This window comes from Gopherus flavomarginatus, chromosome 10 (assembly GCF_025201925.1).
Source record: "Gopherus flavomarginatus isolate rGopFla2 chromosome 10, rGopFla2.mat.asm, whole genome shotgun sequence".
Taxonomy (NCBI): Eukaryota; Metazoa; Chordata; order Testudines; family Testudinidae; genus Gopherus; species Gopherus flavomarginatus.
In genome coordinates this window covers 69,887,299-69,910,250 of record NC_066626.1, presented here as the reverse complement: position 1 = coordinate 69,910,250, position 22,952 = coordinate 69,887,299, and the positions used below count along the sequence as shown (strand labels likewise).

The window sequence follows — 22,952 nt, the reverse complement described above, 5'->3', positions numbered from 1 at the left end:
TTAAATAGATCAGCATGACAACCCACAACACTCAGAACTTTCCGAGCCTTTGAAGAGGACAGAAATAATTGATTGTCAGTGGCAAGGGAAAAGTGTCATACTACTGCTATAGCTACCAAGAAGCTCACCAATGACTGTCTGCCCGATCTGCTCACGAGCATGCACGTCTCACTTTGGACTTCAGAGTCATTCCAGAATCCACAAAAAACAGAGAGCATGAAAAGGTCGTCATCAAACCGATGTATTACACATACATACATTTCCTACATACTACTCTATATGATATTGGCACCCCAATATTATTAGAGTGAGGAAGTTAAGATATGGTAAAGGAGGGAAGAGCTATGCATACACATGCATGAAGGACAGTGAGGCCTATACAACATGTGGTCTCAGGTACAGCCATGGAAGTTCTTCATCAGCATGCTGGAGTTGTACTGGATCTGGATCTGTCTCAACCCTTTAGAGCATCCCCCAAGGACACAGTGAGTATATACCTGTGATGCTGCCAGTCACGCTGACAATGTTATATTTCATCACCTCACTTGTTTGGATTGTTTTACTTATTGGACTAATCATTGTAATCATAAAACTTCTACAGTTACGGAAGGTCTTCCATGAGTGTTGTCCTTGCCAGGCCCTATGGGGCTGCCAAACCAGTAATTATGATAATATCAGACCTGATCTTGGGACCAGAACCTACCAACTTAGAGTGCTAATTGGGCAAACAAAATCACTACCATAATCACTAAACAATCAATAGATCAGGCAACAGGTGTCCCTGGGTAAGCCCTGAGCGGCACATGGAAACACCTCCTAGACTGGGGTCAGGAGATCTCACCTCTGGAAGATTTAGAGTTAAAAATAACATTCAGTCTGTGGGTAAGATTTAAATGCCTGCTTGCTGCAGTAGCATGGTACTTTCTCTTTGGTTTCTGCTTGGTTTTGTTGTGCTGTTTCTGATGTTCCTTATGTGGAATTTCTTCATTTTTCTTGCTAAGCTTATATAAGTAGAGGCAGAGTTGGAGCGCATTCTTGGCCGGGGGAGGGAGAGGAGGCGATTAGGTGATCACTGGTTTGAGTAATAATTGGTAAGGAAGGAGAGTTGTTTTATTTGCTAGATACATGTGTTACAGAGGAGTCTTGTGTTGTTGTTGAGGGAGTAAGCATTAGCGACACCAGCCAAAGGAATAGAAACAGAATAAGGACAAGGTTCCTGAATAAGAAATAAGGGGTTATACAGAACCCTGTAACCCATACTTAGCGGTGGCGGAGGGAGCTGATTTTCTTCTGTAAGGAACAATATAATACAGAGCATAACTGTGATGGTGTCTACAACAGTTGAAAGGTCCCAGAGCTCCTTCGGACCATGCCCCTTAATGATGGTAAGGTATGACTATGCGGACTTACCCACAGCAACTTTGGTGGAAAGTTTGTGGTAATAACAAAAGAGGGAACTACCCTGACCCTCTACTGACTTAATGCTTTGGGGATTGTAAGGGATAAGAAAGGAATACACGCAGACTGGTCAATAAGGGGAATGAGAAAAGCTAGGTATGGGTGGATGGGGATTGACTCCGCTACACCAGCTTATAAGTGTTTTTGTTGTTGAAGCAATTGGAATATATTTGGGGGGGAAATAAGTGTCTCAGGAGTACACAGAGTTCAGCAGTGGCTACAATCCCTTTGGCCTTGCAACTGTAGTTATATGTGTTGAAATACATTGAGGCAGCTCTGGTCATGAACAGGAGCAAGAAGTTTTTGAGTAACCCAACCAGCTTTCTATGTCATCTGTTTGACGCAAAGGCGATTAAGGAAAAGGGCAAAGAGATAAAAGGCATAGCTGTAGAGTGTCAGTTTGTGGCAATGTGTTAGGGCAAAAATTAAGGAGAAAGGTAAAGCAACTTGGCCAGGTGCAACAGGAATTAGAGGAGAAGAGGTTTTCTTGGGGTTAAACAAGAAACTGGGGTCATTGAGACAGACACACCTCACCCTTATTCATAAGCAGCAAGAGTTGGAGGATACATCTGAAGGAAGTAAATGTAAAACGGGGGAACTTGGGAAGGGGCATGTGTGAGGCATCTGAAGGTGATTGGGAGCTTGAGGTCTTTTGCAGAGCGTAGGGTAGAAAGGAGGCAGTTGCTAGAGCACGTTAACGGAATGCAAATTTCTTGTCATGAGCTGGAGACAGCAATGGATAGGGTGAATCAGCAAATGGTGACACTCACAGCAGGAGCCTCTGCTGCAGGGGAGGCTCCAGGCCCCAGCACGCCAAACGCGTGCTTGGGGTTGCAAACTGCGGTGGGCGCTCTGCCGGTCGTCGGGAGGGCGGCAGGCAGGCAGCCTTCGGCAGTATGCCTGCGGAGGGTCTGTTGGTCCAGCGGCTTTGGTGGAGCCGCGGGACCAGCGGACCCTCCGCAGGCATGCCTGCGGGAGGTCCACCGGAGCTGCAGGACCAGCGACCAGCAGAGCGCCCTCCGCGGCATGCCGCCGTGCTTAGGGTAGCGAAATGGCTAGAGCCACCCCTGCTCTGCTGGGAACTCACAGGCTGTAGAAGAGCTGGGTGTCAAGAGCAAGTGATTCCTTTGAAGGTTACCAAGATGGAGGATGCGAGCAAGGAAGGTAGTCAACCAGCTGTTCCTATTAGTAGGTGGCTCCGGACCTGGACACATCAGTACCTCTGGGACTTGTCACTAGAAGCCAGGGCCAGCTCTAACTTTTTTGCCACTCCAAGCGAAAAAAAAGAAGCAGAGCTAAACAGATGGCAGAGCTGGAGGAATTTGCATTGGTTACAGTAGGGGATGGCAACACAGCCCATCTGGCAGGGACCATAAGGAAGTTGGCAGTTTCGGCACAGTGAGTGGTGTGCAGGCTGAAAGGGAGACAAGAGGGAAATGACAGGCAGCTCAGAGAGTGAGAGAGACAGAGGCAATTAGAAGCAGCAGTGGAAGAGATATTTAGTGCTTCAGAAGGATCAGATCAGGAAGATGTAGAAGTTAAGACTGGCTCAGAAGTGGTGGTGGCTGTGGACAGGGGGTGTAGCCCGTACTTTCCCAGGAAAGCAGTGGCAAGCCAGCCTTTGTTTACTAGTCCTGTTGTAGGGCTGGAAAGAGTTACAGCAGAATGAAATGAGCATTGGCTGCAGGTGATTTTATTTTAAAAGAAATCCAGTGAGGGCTGTGGAACCACTTGCCCTTACATCTGTTAGTTCTATGCTATCAGACAACTGGTTCCTCCCCAGCACATGCAGACAAGGCTGGCTTGCTGCCCATTCTGCCTAGATCACTACCCCAGCCTAGGGAAGGAAGCCGAACAGTCAGGCTGGTCCCATTGCTCACTCCCTCGGCCCTGGCTCTCATCTGGGTGATGAAGAGCCGGAGAGACTCCCAGTTGAGATTATCGTTATCACCAATTGTGCCTCAGGGATTCTAAGGTTGACTCTGCTATGAATGGTCTAGTGATGAGGAGGCCAGATGTGAAACCTCTCCTTTTGCCAAAGCTGTGGTCACTGATGTAAAAACATTAGATTTTGTAGCCAAGTCTGCGGGTCCTATGAAAAAAGGAGGCTGTGGCTGTGAATGCCCAGCATCTGGAAGCCAGAGCCTCTATGCTGCAGAAACTAAAAGACCTAACACTCCAGTAGCACCAGTATAAGGGTCACAAACACAACCTGCAGTTATGATGGAAGGAGCCCCCCAGACCCCAGGGGGTGGAACACATGGGCATTCCTTCTACTCCCTAAGATTCAGCAGGAAGCAAAGCCACGCCCATCCACCTCATGGGGTGAGGCTTTGCCTTCTGCTAGCTGTCAGGGTCCACCCTTAACAGGCGCGGGGGGAGGCATGTCCTCTGTTTCAGGTGACACACCCAGGCCCAACCAGTTACTGGAGGAATGATGATCAACCCTGCCTGCAGCTTAGCATAAGAACATAAGAACGGCCGTATCGGGTCAGACCAAAGGTCCATCTAGCCCAGTATCTGTCTACTGACAGTGGCCAATGCCAGGTGCCCCAGAGGGAGTGAAGCTAACAGGCAATGATCAAGTGATCTCTCTCCTGCCATCCATCTCCATCCTCTGATGAACAGAGGCTAGGGACACCATTCTTTACCGTTCCTGGCTAATAGCCATTTATGCACTTAGCCACCATGAATTTATCCAGTTCCCTTTTAAACATTGTTATAGTCCCAGCCTTCACAACCTCCTCAGGTAAGGAGTTCCACTCCACTATGCGCTGTGTGAAGAAGAACTTCCTTTTATTTGTTTTAAACCTGCTACCTATTAATTTCATTTGGTGACCCCTAGTTCTTGTATTATGGGAATAAGTAAATAACTTTTCCTTATCCACTTTCTCAACATCACTCATGATTTTATATACCTCTATCATATCCCCCCCAGTCTCTTCTTTTCCAAGCTGAAGAGGCCTAGCCTCTTTAATCTTTCCTCATATGGGACCATCTCCAAACCCCTAATCGTTTTTATTGCCCTTTTCTGAACCTTTTCTAGTGCTAGAATATCTTTTGAGGTGAGGAAACTACATCTGTACACAGTATTCGAGATGTGAGTGTACCATGGATTTATATAAGGGCAATAATATATTCTCAGTCTTATTCTCTATCTCCTTTTTAATGATTCCTAACATCCTGTTTGCTTTTTTGACCTCCTCTGTGCACTGCGTGGACATCTTCAGAGAACTATCCACGATGACGCCAAGATCTTTTTCCTGACTCATTGTAGCTAAATTAGCCCCCATCATATTGTATGTATAGTTGGGGTTATTTTTTCCAATGTGCATTACTTTACATTTATCTTCATTTGCCATTTTGTTGCCCAGTCACTTAGTTTTGTGAGATCTTTTTGAAGTTCTTCACAATCTGCTTTGGTCTTAACTATCTTGAGTAGTTTAGTATCATCTGCAAACTTTGCCACCTCACTGTTTACCCCTTTCTCCAGATCATTTATGAATAAATTGAATAGAATTGGTCCTAGGACTGACCCTTGGGGAACACCACTAGTTACCCGTCTCCATTCTGAGAATTTACCATTAATTCCTATCCTTTGTTCCCTGTCTTTTAACCAGTTCTTAATCCATGAAAGGACCTTCCCTTTTATCCCATGACAGCTTAATTTACGTAAGAGCCTTTGGTGAGGGACCTTGTCAAAGGCTTTCTGGAAATCTTAGTACACTATGTCCACTGGAGCCCCCTTGTCCACGTTTGTTGACCCCTTCAAAGAACTCTAATAGATTAGTAAGATACGATTTCCCTTTACAGAAATCATGTTGACTATTGCTCAACAGTTTATGTTTTTCTATGTGTCTGACAATTTTATTCTTAACTATTGTTTTGACTAATTTGCCCGGTACCAACGTTAGACTTACTGGTCTGTAATTGCCGGGATCACCTCTAGAGCTCTTTTTAAATATCGGCGTTACCTTAGCTAACTTCCAGTCATTGGGTACCGAAGCCAATTTAAAGGACAGATTACAAACCTTGGTTAATAGTTCCGCAACTTCACATTTGAGTTCTTTCAGAACTCTTGGGTGAATGCCATCGGGTCCCGGTGACTTGTTAATGTTGAGTTTATCAATTAATTCCAAAACCTCCTCTAGTGACAATTCAGTCTGTGACAGTTCCTCAGATTTGTCATCTACAAAAGCCAGCTCAGGTTTGGGAATCTCCCTAATATCCTCAGCCACAAAGACTGAACCAAAGAATCCATTTAGTTTCTCCGCAATGACTTTATTGTCTTTAAGCGCTCCTTTTGTATTTCGATCGTCAAGGGGCCCCACTGGTTGTTTAGAGGCTTCCTGCTTCTGATGTACTTAAAAAACATTTTACCACCACCTTTGGAGTTTTGGCTAGCCGTTCTTCAAACTCCTCTTTGGCTTTTCTTATTATGCTCTTGCACTTAAGCTGGCAGTGTTTGTGCTCCTTTCTATTTGCCTCACTAGGATTTGACTTCCACTTTTTAAAGGAAGTATTTTTCTCTCTCACTGCTTCTTTTACATGGTTTTTAAGCCACGGTGGCTCTTTTTTAGTTCTTTTACTGTGTTTCTTAATTTGGGGTATACATTGAAGTTGGGCCTCTATTATGGTGTCTTTAAAAAGGGCCCATGCAACTTGCAGGGATTTCACTTTAGTCACTGTACCTTTTAACTTTTGTTTAACTAACCCCCTCGTTTTTGTATAGTTCCCTCTTTTGAAATTAAATGCCACAGTGTTGGGCTGTTGAGGTGTTCTTCCCCCCACAGGGATGTTGAATGCTATTGTATTATGGTCACTATTTCCAAGCGGTCCTGCTATAGTTACCTCTTGGACCAGCTCCTGCGCTCCACTCAGGATTAAATCTAGAGTTGTCTCTCCTCTTGTGGGTTCCCGTACCAGCTGCTCCATGAAGCAGTCATTTAAAGTATCGAGAAATTTTATCTCTGCATTTTGTCCTGAAGTGAAATATGGGGATAATTGAAATCCCGCACTATTATTGGGTTCTTAATTTTGATAGCTTCTCTAATTTCCCTTAGCATTTCATCATCACTATTACTGTCCTGGTCAGGTGGTCGATAATAGATCCCTAATGTTATATTTTTATTAGAGCATGAAATTTCTATCCATAGCGATTCTATGGAACATGTGGATTCGCTTAAGATTTTTACTTCATTTGAATCTACATTTTCATTCACATATAGTGCCACTCCTCCCCCTGCATGACCTGTTCTGTCCTTCCGATATATTTTGTACCCCGGAATGATTGTGTCCCATTGATTGCTCTCAGTCCACCAGGTTTCTGTGATGCCTATTATATCAATATCGTCCTTTATCACAAGGCACTCTAGTTCACCCATCTTATTATTTAGACTTCTAGCATTTGTGTACAAGCACTTTAAAAACTTGTCCCTGTTTATTTGTCTGCCCTTTTCTGATGTGCCAGATTCTTTTTTATGTGACTGTGTATCATCTGATCCAGCCCTTACATTATCCTTTTCCATCCTCTGTTCCTGACTATAACCTGGAGATTCCCTATCATCAGACTCTCCCCTAAGAGAAGTCTGTGTCCGATCCACATGCTCCTCTGCAGCAGTCGGCTTTCCCCCATCTGCTAATTTAAAACTGCTCTACAACCTTTTTAATGTTTAGTGCCAGCAGTCTGGTTCCACTTTGGTTTAGGTGGAGCCCATCTCTCCTGTATAGGCTCCCCCCATCCCAAAAGTTTCCCCAGTTCCTAATGAACGTAAACCCCTCCTCTCTATACCATCGTCTCATCCATGCATTGAGACTCTGAAGCTCTGCCTGCCTTCCTGGCCCTGCGCGTGGAACTGGAGCATTTCTGAGAATGCCACCATAGAGGTCCTGGATTTCAGTCTCTTCCCTAGCAGCCCAAATTTGGCTTCCAGGACATCTCTCCTACCCTTCCCTATGTCATTGGTACCTACATGTACCACGACCACCGGTTCCTACCCAGCACTACACATAAGTCTGTGTAGATGCCTCGAGAGATCCGCAACCTTCGCACCAGGCAGGCAAGTCACCATACGGTTCTCCCGGTCATCACAAACCCAGCTATCTATGTTTCTAATGATCAAATCTCCCATTACTAACACCTGCCTTTCCCCAGCAACCTCTCCCCCAGAGAGGTAACCTCCGTGTGAGAGGCAACCCCAGCACCATCTGGAAGGAGGGTCCCAACTATGGGAAGGTTTCCCTCTGCTCCCATTGACTGCTCTGCTTCCCTGGGCCTTTCTTCCTCCTCAACAGTGCAGAGGCTGTCTGAGCAGAGGTGGGACAATTCTACAGTGTCCCGGAAAGCCTCATCAACATACCTCTCTGCCTCCCTTAGCTCCTCCAGTTCCGCCACTCTGGCCTCCAAAGTCTGTACATGGTCTCTGAGGGCCAGGAGCTCCTTTCACTGACTGCACACATACGCCACCCGCCCACAGGGCAGGTAATCATACATGCTACACTCAGTGCAATAAACTGGATAGACCCCCCTCTGCTGCTGGGCTCTGCCTGCATCGTCTCCTAGTTAAAGAAAGGGGTTTTGGAATATGGTTTGGATTATACGTTTTAAGGGGACTACAGAGGAACAGGTAGGACCAACAGGGGACCCCCCCCCACTCCCCTTCCAAACTCCCTTGCAAAACTCCCTGTTAGCAGCCCCTGGTCGCTTGTGCACGGCTTTATAAAGCCCTGACCTGAGTGAATGCCCTGCCTACTGATTAAGGCTCAGCCAATTACCAGAGGCCTCGAGCTTTCAAACCTTCCTTTGAAGTTCACGGCCTCCAACTGCCAGCCACAGCACATGATCCTTCAAACCACCAAACAAACAAACAGACTGACAAACACAAGCTCAGCACACATCACACAGCAAGTAACCCACAAACACACACACACACTACAGACAGTCACTTACCCCACAGATGTGTATTTGCTCCTCCTTCACCTGGAGAACTCCCTTGCAAAACTCCCTGTTAGCAGCCCCTGGTCGCTTGTGCGTGGCTTTATAAAGCCCTGGCCTGAGTGAATGCCCCGCCTACTGATTAAGGCTCAGCCAATTACCAGAGGCCTCGAGCTTTCAAACCTTCCTTTGAAGCTCACGGCCTCCAACTGCCAGCCACAGCACACGGTCCTTCAAACCACCAAACAAACAAACAAACAGACTAACAAACACAAGCTCAGCACACAGCACACAGCAAGCAGCATTGATACGTTCCCAGAAAGGAGAATTTGGACCCGCTTTGCTCAAACTGCAATGAGCAGTGGCAGCACAACACAGAGACGTCAAAGGCCTTCAGCAATAAATGAAAGATATGATCCTAGCCTGTCAGCCCCACCCATCCCATCCCATGAGCTATGTCACAGGAGCCTTCCTCTTATTCATTGCCTCTTCTCCCTGCTTCAGGGATCAGCTGGGTATGATGGAGGGGAACCACAGGCATGACTCCAACAAGCCCCCTGTATTATTAGGGCCTCTTTAGGCACTGACATAACCAGAAGACCCATCAGCGATGGCGAGGGGCTGCCATCTTATTTTTGTTATCGATACTGGGGCAGCCATCAGCATAATTTGGGACGGGGATCCACAACATTCTCCCTGGTCCTCAGGGACAACCAAAGTGCTAGCCACATTTACAAACACCTGTGTAACAGTGAGACTTTCACGACCACTTGTAATTCAAGTGGGAAACGTGAGGAGAGTGTTTGAATTTCCCAATATCAAATTACCTAACCTTTACAGTAATTTGTTGGGATCATATTTTTCTCAGTTAGCTTGGAGTTATTGCTGATCTGATTAACCAGCTTTTGTGTGTTACAGCAGCAAGGGAATTACACTGTCGATGAGTGATCATACCTGAGTGTGGTTTGGTGACACCAGTGGAAAAGCCAGCGGGCTATGACCTGGATAAAGTGGTAGAGAAACAGGCAGGACAGAAGGTGTTACAGGCATTGAGTCTGAAACATGCAAATGTCTGTGCCAAACACAAGTAGTTACTGTTTTTGTGGATGGTGGAGATGTGCCTGCACAAAGCACCCCTTCCTGGATAAAGCTAACCCCCTGTACATGTCCCTGAAGCATCCCTTTTAGAGCAAGGAGTTCTTCACAAATGTACATCAACTGCCTATTTACCTTTTTGGCTCATCCAGAAGCCGGATGGCTCCTCATGCCTTTCCATTGATTACAGGCACCTCAGTCACGCCACACCTTCTTATACAACCACAATAGCTAAGATACCAGATTTAACTAAATCATTTACCCCCCGGTTGTGTGGTCTACAGTCCTGGATATAGGCAACAGGTTTGGGGCTTTACTGCTAATCTGAGTGTCACTGTACAGGTTTGCATTTACCTTCCAGGCAGTCAAGTTCACTTGGGAAAGATTACCCCAGGGATATTATAACACTCCCACCATACTCCATGCCGAGCTGGAGCAGGTGTTATCACGATTTCCCCAACCTTCTGTTGTGTTTCAGTATCTAGATGACATCTGTCTTGCAACTCGAATGAAAGACCATCTAGAGAGACTGGATGAGCTCTCACAGCTCCTTGAAGCTGCCAGGTTAAAGTGTAACCCTACCGAAGCACAACTACTTTCTTTCTTAGGAATCACCTTGACAAGACAAGGAAGGACCCTTGCACAGAAAAAGGCAGTCGCTGTCTGAGTATTGCCTCTGCCGAGAGAGGCTGCAGCCTTGCGGGGCTTTTAGGCATTAACAGGGTATCACTGGGATTTTATTCCTAACTAGGCCTCTATTGCATGGCCTTTATACCAACTTTGGAAAAAAGACGTAGCCCTGGAATGGACTCAGCAATCCACGGAAGTATTGCCACTCAGACCTACCACAGTCCCCAGTGAAAATTGCTCTCAGGATCATCTTCTATCATTAGATGCTTTTTCCCTACCCAGAAAGCCTTCAACATGCCCATTAAATGTTATTCAACAATACAAGACCAGAGTCATAATATTAATAGTTTTATTGTATTCTTTTATGATGCTGACTAGAACGCCAGACTTAATTGTACTGGATGCAGGTATAAAAATAATCCAATCCTGAAAAATTATACTTTGCTACTACAGTGCTGTAGAATTAGTGGAGGTTGCAAATCTGATACAACTTTAAATAACACTGGTTTGGAAAATTAATTTAAAAACTACTCAGAAGCTAACATTCAGAGATACGGGAAGGGAAATCCAGAACAATGTAAAAGACATAAAGCAGGTCTACTGACTGTACATGCATTTTAATAATAGAAACATAAACCAATGTCACATCTTTGCCTTTTGCAACAGACCTTGCTGACGGTGAATTTTACTGATGCAATTCTGAAGACTGCTCCAGCAGCAGTAATGATTTGTGTATCGTGTTTGCTTTGTCTTAAGAAAAAGTCCTAGAGAATTTAACAGGGATGAAACCAATAGGGCTTTATAGAATTTCCTCTAAAAACCTAAACCATTTAAGAAGGGAGGATATCCTTCCTGATAAGTTCTTTTTTAACCATTCTACATGATTGTATAGCAGGGATACAATTCTCTATCAAATTCTGTAGGATTGTTCAAGAAAAGTTATTCTTTTCTGTTCCATTCCATAGGACTTTCCCACAGCTCACTGTCGTAATTTGCCGATCTGAGGGCCACACCCTTCACTTATTTCTTTGACAAAGCTCCCCTTGATTTCGATTAGAGTTTGCCAGAACAGGCACTCCGGGACCTCACCATTTAATTACTGCTTCAAAAGAACATAAAGGCCAATACTCCTCAGGTCTCCCTCATCATTAGGGATATCCCTCAGGTTGAACCCAAATTCCACGCATCACACATGAAATAATGATTGCCCTACACGGAGCAAGATTTTTACAACAAAAAAGTCAAATAATTAAACTGCCAGAGCCATTTATTTCTTCTTTTTGGCTTATTGTTCAACTCTTTTTCTTGCATCATTATGTGTCTTTGTCCTGCATTGGAGCCTTTGTGGCTTCAGGGCAATGAAAAAATAAATATGATTTACTTAGCTTTGTGACACTTACAAGACACATACAGTATACTAGACACACCCCATGAAAAGTGGCATGCTCTGTTCGTATTTCCAACAGGCCATTTGAGAGTAAATTGGCCAGTGGTTTCTCAGCTATGAGCACAGGACACATCACCTTTAGCCCTAGAAGGCCTTCGTATAGGAGAAATGTTGCTCAATTATTAAAGGTTTTCCCACCTGAAACAATGTATGAAATTAGCATTCATTCTCTCTTTAAGAAGGTGCTCCAGCTCTTGAAAAATAACATATGTACAAGCTCACATACGACAGGGTTTGCTACACTGTTAAGTACACGTTTTAAAATTCAACACAATATTCAAGGTGGAAAATAGTCACACAAATGGCCAGAGTTGAAGTAATACATGCAGTGAAGCACAATTCATCTTCAACTTGGTGTGAACCGAGGACTGAATCAAACACTCATTAAAATCAGTGGGAGTGTTTTCCCATTGACTTTAATGGAAATTGGATTAGGTCCTGGGTCTTCTAAGAAGCACAAATAATAGCACTGAAAGAAGAACATTAAAGTAAAATCTGTTTCTTTTGATTTTAAGGAAGAAATCTGAAGATTAAATATTGACTAGAGGGAATGAGGAATCCAGATGAATTGGGAACAGAGACTAGAACTGACAAACGCTGGGAAGGAATATACAGTAATGGCCGAACCCACTATGTCTAATCCCAGGGCTCCTGCAGTGCTTGGGGAAAGTCTGGTGGAACATTGCAGGGGAAATATGTATTATAACGGAACAAGTTCCTATGTAGATGCAGCTATATAGGATTTTAAAATATATTTTGCTCCTGATACCTCAGGCAAATGCACCTGGAGTGCTGAGCCTTGTTAGTGTTGGGAGGGGTGGAGTGCCATGGAATTAGACAGGAAAGTCAGAACTTTACAGGAAATGTGGTAACAGAACAAGGCTGAATTGTCTCAGAGTTGCTTAATGTATTAGGGGGCACAGGGCAACTGCATTGATGGTTCTGCTCTTTGTTCTGGTTACGGCCGTTTAAAGCTTTGAAGTTCTGTTGCCACGTTGCTACATCCTACTGCAGACCAGAGGGGAACAGCAGATCACACCACCATGGCAATGAAGTTCCCCCCTCAATTTTAGCAGTGGGTCTTGAATGCCCCCAATAGCCAGGCCAAATTTTGCTGTTCTAGTCATCTTACGTTGGCTGCCTCTCTGAGCCTGGCTATTGGGCGCATTCAGCCCATAAAAGCCCCTTAGGCACAGCAGTGTCAAAACAATTGATAAGTCACCATAACCCCCCCCCCCCAAGCACATAGACAGCTTTCCCCATCAAGTAACGAAGTTGGTACTTTTCCCAAAGTGAATCAACACCCCACCTACATGGCTGCCTGTTGGCCTGGTTCTGCTATGATCTGCCAAGCAAGCTAACCTAGCTTTGATGCCTGCTCCTGGTCTCTTGCTGTGCATGCCAGCAGGGGCTAGGAGACCTGCAGATGCAACATGTTAAATTTATAGTGGATGCGTAAGTAGAGATGGGATACACCTCAACTTGCTGAACCACTTGTAGCCTATTAATCAGCAATACTGAAATACTCTGAACAGAGTTCTGTCCCTCCCTCCTTGCTCAGGAGAATGACAGCCATGACACATGGGAGCAGTATTAAGAGTGGCCTAAATGTTCAATTTTGGGTACCTAAAATTAGGAAACATAACCATTGGAAAGACCAGGGTACTCTGATTTAGGTGTGTGTCTATGGATTTAGCTTAACATAAGGTGATAAAGCTTGAAAATATTGTCCTGGGGCAGAGGGAAAGCGGAGGAATGGTTTATCATCTGGAACACCTTCCAGATCTCCAGATAGGAGTAACAAACCATGTACCATTAGTGTATGGGGCTTAGATACCAGGGCTGCCCAAAGGATTCACGGGGCCTGGGACAAAGCAATTTTGGGGGCCCCTTCCATAAAAAAAAGTTGCAATACTATAGAATACTTTATTCTCGTGGGGGCCCCTGTGGGGCCCGGGGCCTGAGGCAAATTGCCCCCCCATCTGGGCAACCCTGTTAGATACCAAGGTGATAGCTAGATAGAAATAGATGTGGTAGATAGAAATAGACAGGATTAGTGTTTTGTTTTTAATTGAAGCAATCAATGAAAAAAATGTATCATATCCACGTCACAAGTAGTGATGATCAGGACGGACTTTAGCTGTTGCGTTCATAGCACTCAAGACTAAGGTGCACTACACCCAACTAACATTCTCTGCATTAGCAGAGTTAGGATTGTGTCGGTATTTGTCAAAAATTGGAAAATTATATTCTCTGCATTCTGTGTTTGCAAGAGATCTGGCTTCGAAGTGGACTGAATCACAGGGCACATTTTTGGTAGCACTTGTATTCTGAAGAATTTCAGACAAAAAGTGAAATTCACCCTAGTGCAGAGAGCCACTACCAGCCCTATGTGCTAAGTTCCACTTAAATCCTCTAAGTAGAGTTTAAGTCGGAATTGTATGAGGCATAGGCTGTGTGCTGACTGTTTACACAGGGTAGATTTCATCCTTGCTGCAGATAATCACTACAAATCTTCCTAAATGTTGTTGCAATGTATGCTGCGAGAAACTTTGCAACCAAGATTTTATAGACAGGATGTGCAGTAGCTCTATGAGCTCAAGAGTTCATTTAGGTACCAGTCTGAAAGCATGTGGAGTCTTTAAAGGATAAACACTAGTATAAAAAAATATTTTCTTATCTCTACCTGCTGTGCTATGTACAAAGGTTCAATAAAATAAAGATAAGAGATCTTCCTGGAAAAATCCTGCAGCCATTACTCATGAACTAGAATCAAAGTTTCTCAACCTTTTTGATACCAGGAATCAGCTTGCTACCTTCCTATAATGTGTCAGAGAGATCTTGGGGACAAGTGCTGGTCCATGGACTGGTCATTGAGAAACACTCTTGAGGTCTCTCGCAGTCCTATATTTCTATGATTTGGGTAATCCCGCTGATTTTAATGGGACTGCACATGTGATTACAGGATGCAGGTATGCACCCAAAGGAGTGTTTAGAAACAAAGACATTAAAACGAACAGTTAACAATTAGACTGTTTAATGATCCAAAGTTGGAGTGATCCTTTCAGCTGTAGGTACTGGTCCTGCAGCCCTGACTCACACAGGTAGTCCCACTAACTTCAATGGGACAGCTCATGTAGAGCTCAACTCCTGTGAGCGACTGGGCTTCCTTAACTCTTAGAGAATCATTAGAAACTGAGCACTTTGCAGGATCAGACGCCTAAGAGCTACTTGTGTGAGGGCTGCAGGATCAAGCCCCTCATTTGTATCATCAGATGGGCCCCTGATGGGATGTAGCACTAAGACAGCAGCTTCCAGTGAGGGGGGCAAAAGCACCATTCACTGAATGGAAATAATGATTAAAGTGCCAAGGGTTTCCAACAGCTACTTTGAAATTTTAGATCCTTTTATCATAGTCATAGACATGTAGGGCTGGAAGGGACCTTGAGAGGTCCTCTAGTCCATTCCCTCCAATGAGCAGAACCAACTAAACCTAGACCATTCCTGACAGGTGTTTGTCTAACCTGTTCTTAAACACTTCCAGTGGCAGGGATTCCACAGCCTCCCCTGGTAATCTATTCCAGTGCTTAACTATTCATCCACTGTTACACTGATCAACACCTCCCACAATACACCTTTTAAAATCCACATATCCTACACATGCCTATCCCAACATGAGTCTGTACCTCATCCAGTGCACTAACTGCCCCAACAACAACTATGCGGGTGAAACCAGGCAATCACTACGCTCTCAAATGAACTCACACAGGAAAATGATAAAAGACAAAAACACCCTGTCATCTGTGGGTGAACACCTTTCACAAAGCAATATGACCTTCCAGTCCTCATCCTCAAAGGAAACTGCACAACACTTTCAAAAGATGAGCCGGGGAGCTTAGATTCATTACTCCGCTAGGCCCTAAAAAACACGGATTGAAGAGAGACACTGGATTTATTGTTTCTTACAATAATCTGTAACCCACTAACCCCTCTTTTTGTTAACAGGCTACTCTACACTGAATGGTTCCTTACAATACTGTATATGCTAACTACTTATACTAAATAATCTGTTCCACTTGCACTTTGCTGTGATGCTGGGAGTACCTTTTCCCAGACCCAAATAACTCAGTGCGGTTTGAAAGCTTGTCTCTCTCACCAGCAGAAGTTGGTCCAACAAAAGATATTACCTCACCCACCTTGTCTCTTTAATATCCTTGTAGTTAGACAGTTTTTCCTAACATGTAACCTAAATCTCCCTTGCTGCATTTTAAGCCCATTACTTGTTGTTCTACCTTCAGTGGACAAGGAGAACAATTGATCACTATCTTCTTTATAAACAGCCCCATCTTACTCCTGTTATCAGGTCCCTCCTCAGTCTTCTTTTCTCAACCCTAAACATACCCAGTTTTTTAACCTTTCCTTATAGGTCTGGTTTTCTAAACCGTTTATCATTTTTGTTGCTCTTCTCTGGACTCTCCTCCATTTGTCCACGTTTCCTAAATTGTGGCACCCAGAACTGGACACAGTACTCCAGCTGAGGTCTCATCAGTGCACAGTAGAATGGTTAATATACCAGAATGTTATTTGTCCTTTTTTACAACTGCATCACATTGTTGGCTCATATTTAATTTAATCCACTACAACCATCAGCTCCTTTTCTGCAGTAATACTGTCTAGCCAGTAATGTTTATCTATTAAGCTGTTTTGTGTATTATAACTAATCACTAGAGTTTTCCTTTAAGTAGAGCTCCTAGACAGGGGTAGATTACACAAGAATCACACGGCCAGCTTGTTCAGAGTTGAGATGTGTTAAATATTACCCTCTGTGGGCCTGAGCCTGAACAAGGCAGGTATGAAGTTCAGGGCAAGATCAAAAGCCATAAACAGGGTGAGAAGAACAGGGGACCCTGACCCTGCATCACTGAGAAGGTTGGTGCACAATCACATTGTAACTTCTGCCTATTGCCTGCAGCAGTAACAGTTAAGTGCTGCATTTGCACACTACGGATCACACTTAAGCAAATGTCTCCTCAGATACATTCCTCTGTTGCACCTCTCTTCTCTTGCAATCTCAAGAGGAAGGGGCAAGGCATGAACAGGGGTCTGAAACCTACTGAAGTGCAGAGAAGGAGATGGTTACTCACCCTGTGCAGCAGCTGGAATTCTTTGAGATGTATGTTCCTGCGGGTGCTCCACTTCCATTGCACCTGCGCCTTTGATCAGCAGTTTTGGTAGCAGCACCCATTTGGCCCATGTACATGCCTCACACATCCTTGTACCCTGCACCAAGCCTATATGAGGCCACTGGATGACCCGCCCTCAGTTCCTTCTCCACCGCAATTCCCACAAAGGAGACTCCAAAGCAGAGGGGAAGGAGGGTGGGTAGTGGAGCACCCATAGGAACACACACATCGAAGAACTACAGTTACTGCACAAGGTGAGTAATCTCTCCTTCTTCCTCAAGCAGTGTCCCTGTGGGTGCACTACTTCAGGGCAGTACATCCCTAAGAAGGTGAGAGGTTTGGACCAGGGTCCAATACCGAAGAGAGAACTGCATCGCCTACAGCCGCATCTGATCTTGCAGCAGACACCAAGGCACAATGAATAGAAAAGGTAGGTGGCTGAGGACCATGTTGCACTCTTCAGATGTCTCCAATTGACACATCCTTAAGCTAGGCTGTAGAAGAAGAAAATACGCTAGTGGAATGTACTATCCTTCTTGAAGGGAGCTGAATCTGAGTTTTGTCATAACAGACTGTAATATGTCAGAGATTCACTTTGATAACTTCTGTTTTGAAATAACCGAACCCTTCTTTCTGTCCATAATGGATACAAATAATCTAGGAGACTGTCTAAAAGGTTTGGTCCTGTCTAAATAAAAAGCTAATGCATCTAGAGTATGCAACATGGCTTCTTGACTAGTCCAATGTGGTTCTCGGGGAAAACAAACAAACCAAGCAATGAATGGGTTTGATTAAATAAATTCTGAGGACACCTTAGGTAAAACTCTGGGTTGGGCCCACAGAGATACTTTCTCTGTAATTAATACCATAAATGGAGGGGGGTGTTCCACCATTAAAGTTCCCAATTCTCTGACCCTTTGGGCAGAGGTTATAACTACCAAGAAGACTGTCTTCATTGATCACTCTAACGAAGAACAAATACCTAGTGGTTCAAAGGGGTAGTTCATAAGGCAATGCAGGACTAGGTTCAGGTCCCCACTAGGAGTAGAGTCTCTGATTTGTGGGTAGAGATTTGACAAACCTCTTAGGAATCTTACCATGACTGGATGAGCACAGAGCAAAAAGCTCCTTATGGATATGTGAAAGGCTGTAAGTAATAGTGTAATGGAGTTCATAGAAAGACCCAATGTTTTCAATTCCAACAGATAATCCACTTGATGACTAGAATAGCCTCATGACAAGAGAAGCACTTTTTAAATCCCAGGAAGCCTAGCAATCCCAAGCAAATTAACAACAAATCGACCCCTATTGAAGGGGGAAAAAAACTCAACACTAACTATATCTATGAACAAAAATATTTTTAAATAATATTTTAAACTTTTTTGTAGAAAGAAAGAAAGTTAGTTGTTCCAACAACTACAAACAGTACATATTAACCAACAAACTGAATTCTGAATACTAGTAGAGAACAGGCACTGTTGTAGACTCTGTCTCAGGCCGCAGGTGGTTGAGAAGGAACTGAGATGGTTCATCCACACGGCCTCATATAGTCTCGATGTGGGGAAGGAGGGGTATGCGGTACACATGCGGTCCAAGCTAATGCTGCTACCAAAAATCTCCAACCAAAGGCTCAGGCTCACCTAAAGCGGAGCACCAACAGGAACACTACACTCAAAGAAGAACGAATGCCTAGTAGTGAATCTTACTTGTGCATCTGTTCACACTTGAGATGGGGCACAACAACTTTCTGAGTGCTGGGCAAGACACTTTAGGATCACAGGCTCTATGGCAAACAAACACTGTTAAGTGTCAGTTAATTGCGGGTCTGTCTTCACTATAGAGTTAACTCGTGTGACCTTCACTGCAAAGTTACTGCTCTAGAGTTATCTTAGCCAGAGTGAGAGCAGCCACTCTGGGACATAGCACTCAAGTTCCTTTATCCACACTGACGCTGTACTCACTCAGATGTGCTACTAGGAACTCTAAGGGCACGTTCTACTGTTGACACTGCAGTAAGCGAAGTCACTCTATAAATTCTTTCCCATGTATTGTGGGAGAACTTGTAAGCCTTTTCTGAGCACTCAGGGAGAATTGTGGGAAGGCACTGTAAGATTAGTGGCATTAGAGTGGAGCTAGCCTGCAGCCACACTGCAAAGAGATTATGTTAACAGCTGATTTGAGTTTAGTTTATCCCCCATCTCAGACCAGCTAACTTGAGTGAAGGATTTTTGTGTGTGGAAGGGAGCTGAGCTAGGGGCAACTTGAGTTATAATTAGAGTTCACTTTGCAGTGAAGACAAACTCTAAGTGTATTTGATTAATGTGATCTTCACCAAGCACTCAACCCTGCAGAGTGAAGTCAGAGAGCTTTGGATCAGACCCTAAGTTAGGAATGTAATAAATTATCTATTTGGAGCTTCTTCCCCAGTGATCAACAGACATTTTTACAACAGCCAACTGTGATATCTTCAAAAATACATGTGTTCAGGGAATCAAATAGGATTGGTGAAGTAAGTTAAAGAGTTCTTCAAGAATGAAACAACTGTGAAGTTAGACCCTATTGAAAAATGCAGAAAGACCTTCACAACAAATATTTTGTAGTTTTTCATGCAAATTTTCTAGAATCACAGACTACATGATAAGCTCGTAAAAAATGCTTTTTTGTGCAAAAAATGTTGAATTTTTGGGGGTCAAAATGTCACAAATTCCCGACCAGCTCCATTTGCAGTGACTAACTGTCAATCCAGTGCAAATTGCCAGCTAAAAGGACTGACAGTGAAGACAGCTGGAAGTCCTTAACAGTTTTTTTTGTGATCTAAAGCCTTGTGCTTCTCCCACAGTCAAATGCATCTGGCCACAACAGGCCTGATTTTCTGATGTGCTGAGTAGCTCTGCAGTGCCCATTGAAATCAGGGGAGCTGTGGCTGTCTGGATCCAATGCAAAGTCTAAAATTCATGGTACATCAGTCCAACCAGGGCTATAATACTTCTGTTCTTGGCCGCTTTCTCCCTGAAGTTCACTGTGGCTATACACATTTTCTGCAAAGCAATGCGATCTACCTCAACAATTTTATCTTGTAATTTATTGCTCCATTAATGAATACTTTATCTGATCTTGCTGCTTTTAGAACACATTTAAATCCCTGCTGGAGGTTGCTGTGGTGACTTACCACAATATAATAACAGAAGTTTTGAACAACATTGCAGATCAGTGGGCAATACACTGTCACATTCAGACATTTCCAAACACAAAGGAGATTTTCAAAGCAGTGCAAGGCATCAGTTATACCTTTTCCCATTAAAAGTAAGGAGGCGTGGCTAAATCCCCCATACTCCTTTGAAAATATCAATGTCAACCTGTGAACTCAGCCATCATTGCCAGATGGAGTGCTTAGTTAAGCGCTGAGACATTTGACAGAATGACACATACCAATAAAAAAAATAATATTTAGTGGGCAATCTTGCTCCCTTGTTGCACAGGAATCAGATCTTAACATGGAAAGGCAGAGAAGGGTCTGAAATGAACATACACTTCCTACTCAAAAAGAGTACACAGTGTATCTTTGCATAAAAGCTGGCCAAGAGGAAACACACAGCAGTCAGACCAATATCTGTAATTTTACAATATCTGTAAACAAAACACTCCCTAGTGGTATTAATTTTAGAATGCAGGCAACAATTAGTCTGTCTGTACTGATCTATTAACAAATTCATGTTATGTGATGTCAGTGGCGAAGATAAAAGTGGAGTGCACAAGTTCACTTCCACAAACTTCCACCCGGGTCTTTTACAGATCTGCATATTGGCTCATTCTTCCCCTCCATCTTCACTACTCAACAGCTACAAATGGGTTTTCAAGGCAGCACTGCTCTGTGTTCTTTTGAGTTCAAAGTCCTTCCTGTATGTGAAGATTAAGACTGGTATCAGCTGAACTGTCATGTGACAGAGTGTACCTGGTAAACAAGGACACCTATCTATGTTGATCTTCCACTCCCACACAATTATGTTAAAAATAGTCTCTTCTTCTAGTTTCATCACTAATAAAGGATAGGTTATATTGTCCAGGGTAGATGCATGAATGTCTGGATCCAGGTAAACCAGTGTAGGGAGGATAAAGTCCATTTCTTTCCAGTTCAGCGTTTCTTAGTCCAGTCGGCTATAGTATAAAAAAGAAAAGAAAAGGCTCTTATTCTGAGGCCTGAGTCCTATTTCAAATGTAGCCTTAAAATCTTTTCTTTCCCAGACTCACATGATTAAATGGAAACACACTTGAATTTGTTTGTTTTTATTGTTCTTGTCTGAGTTCCCTTTTATTTCAGGCATTTATTTGGCTGATGTAAATTAGCATAGCTTCTTCAGTGAAGTCATTGGAGCTATATTACATAAGAAAGGCCATACTGGGTGAGACCAAAGGTCCATCTAGCCCAGTATCCTGTCTTCTGACAGTGGCCAATGCCAGGTGCTTCAAAGGGAATGAAATGTTGATTTACACCAGCTGAGGATCAGGACCATAACTTTAAGCAATGATTGAAGACAGTTATTTCAGTGGCTACAAAGAAATGTCATGGTTTGAGATGAGCTCTCAGATCCATCCCACCTGCTATTAAAGGATTGTTCCTAGCTATTTTCTAGAGCTTCTATTTTTTTGTTCAGTCTAATTTTAAATATCTCAAGCAACAGGGACGTGCCTAGACTTCACCTCTGATTCCATGATGTGCACTCTCAGAGCAGTGGAATAGGAGGATTCTGCGAGGCTCATTAATACATTATGAACATTTATCTCTACCACCACATGTGTGCAAGTACAACCATTTGGCTAACTCTCAATCGAGAAAGTGATACAGGCCCAAACAGCTGTTAGCCTTTGCACCTGGTAATTAAGAGGGGAGAGGATCTGGAAACTACCGGGGTTTAGCAAACACTTAATCAGTCACTGTGACCATAAAGGGAGGTGCTATGCACATGAAGGACACTAATACATCAGCATAGTGTGCTACGGGAATACTCTTCTTAGGGAGCCCAGAAGGATGTTAGCAGCTCCACTTCCAAAGAGAAGCTAATGCCACATGGAAGGAAACCTCTGAAAAAAATTCCATTTAGAGACAACTTTGCTGAGTCACCATGGTAAATTATCGGGGACATCTGGATGCCAACAGGATCTTTGCTTCATAATGCCTAGACTGTGGCATCCTTACTCACAGTGAGTAGTGCCCTTGAGTAGCACTAAACCGCTGTTGGCTCCTGTTGTGAGACTCGTCATTGCTGTACAATGGTGGTTCTGTACCAACCACCTGCAAAAACTCACATTCCTGTTTATTGGTTATAATAAATGTCTTCAGAAAAGTATGGGAAACCACTCAATTTCCAAGGCTCTTTTGCTATCTGAGAGCAGGAACAAGGGTCAATTCCATTGCTACAGTATATCCCAATAAATGTGCTCTAGAAAAACAAATTAACCTTGCAAATAAAATGCAAATCAAAACAAAGTAATGCTCATGGTCCTCTTATATCGCTGGATAACAAGATTGCAAAATATGGACCTGATCCTTTAGCATTTACTCACATGAGTAAATGCATTAGATTTACTCACAGGAGCAATGGTTTGCAGGCTCAGAAACTGTGCCCACAAGACTCTCAAGCCTCAGCTATTTGCTTTCGTCTTACATGCCATGTGTCCACATCTTAGGTAGCAAAGGATAAAATATCTCTGGACCATTAGACAAAAGAAAAAGTATAGATGGAACCCGGGAATAGATACCGAATAATATACATCCGTCATCTGCAGCAGGTTTTTAGTGCTTCCATTTTCTTGCATTTCTATGGTCTCTCTGCCCCACTCCTGTGCTCGAGGATTCTTGGGGTACTCGGCATACGGTGACATTTGGAAATCCCCACTCTTGAAGATGAGTTTACTTATGTCATTTTTATTCTTCCTATTTAAAAAAAAAAGTTAAAAGGCAAAACTGATCTTGCTGTCTTGTTTCGGTGACATGATTTAAGGAGATTTGCCTTGATTGCAGGCAGTGGTATGAAGCTGGACTGTAGGTGAAGAAAACTCCAGTTTTCACCAATGCAGCTTATCCCTGCGGTGAGCTGCACTAGTGTAAAAATTGCAGTTTTTCTTGTTCATAATCAGAGTTTGCACTGGTGCACGCTTTGCTGGAATCTCCAGTGCAGACAAGCTTAAACCTTGTGACTAAGGTTGG

The 22,952-nt window shown here is 43.6% G+C and overlaps 1 protein-coding gene across 8 annotated transcripts in view; it reads right to left on the bottom strand.

Moving 5' to 3' along the window:
- Window positions 1-16,548: 16,548 nt before the first annotated feature.
- HEG1 (heart development protein with EGF like domains 1) overlaps window positions 16,549-22,952 on the bottom strand; it is a 94,510-nt gene continuing 88,106 nt past the window's right edge. For 7 of the 8 annotated variants that reach the window (XM_050916893.1, XM_050916894.1, XM_050916896.1 and 4 more), the window contains 2 exons: window positions 22,505-22,679; window positions 16,549-20,902 (listed from right to left, as the gene is read on the bottom strand). In XM_050916893.1, coding sequence (XP_050772850.1) covers window positions 20,753-20,902; window positions 22,505-22,679 — 325 coding nt within the window. In that variant the 3' untranslated portion in view covers window positions 16,549-20,752. Of the gene's footprint in view, window positions 20,903-22,504; window positions 22,680-22,952 lie in introns of those variants that run through there. The other variant, XM_050916898.1, reaches the window with a different exon arrangement.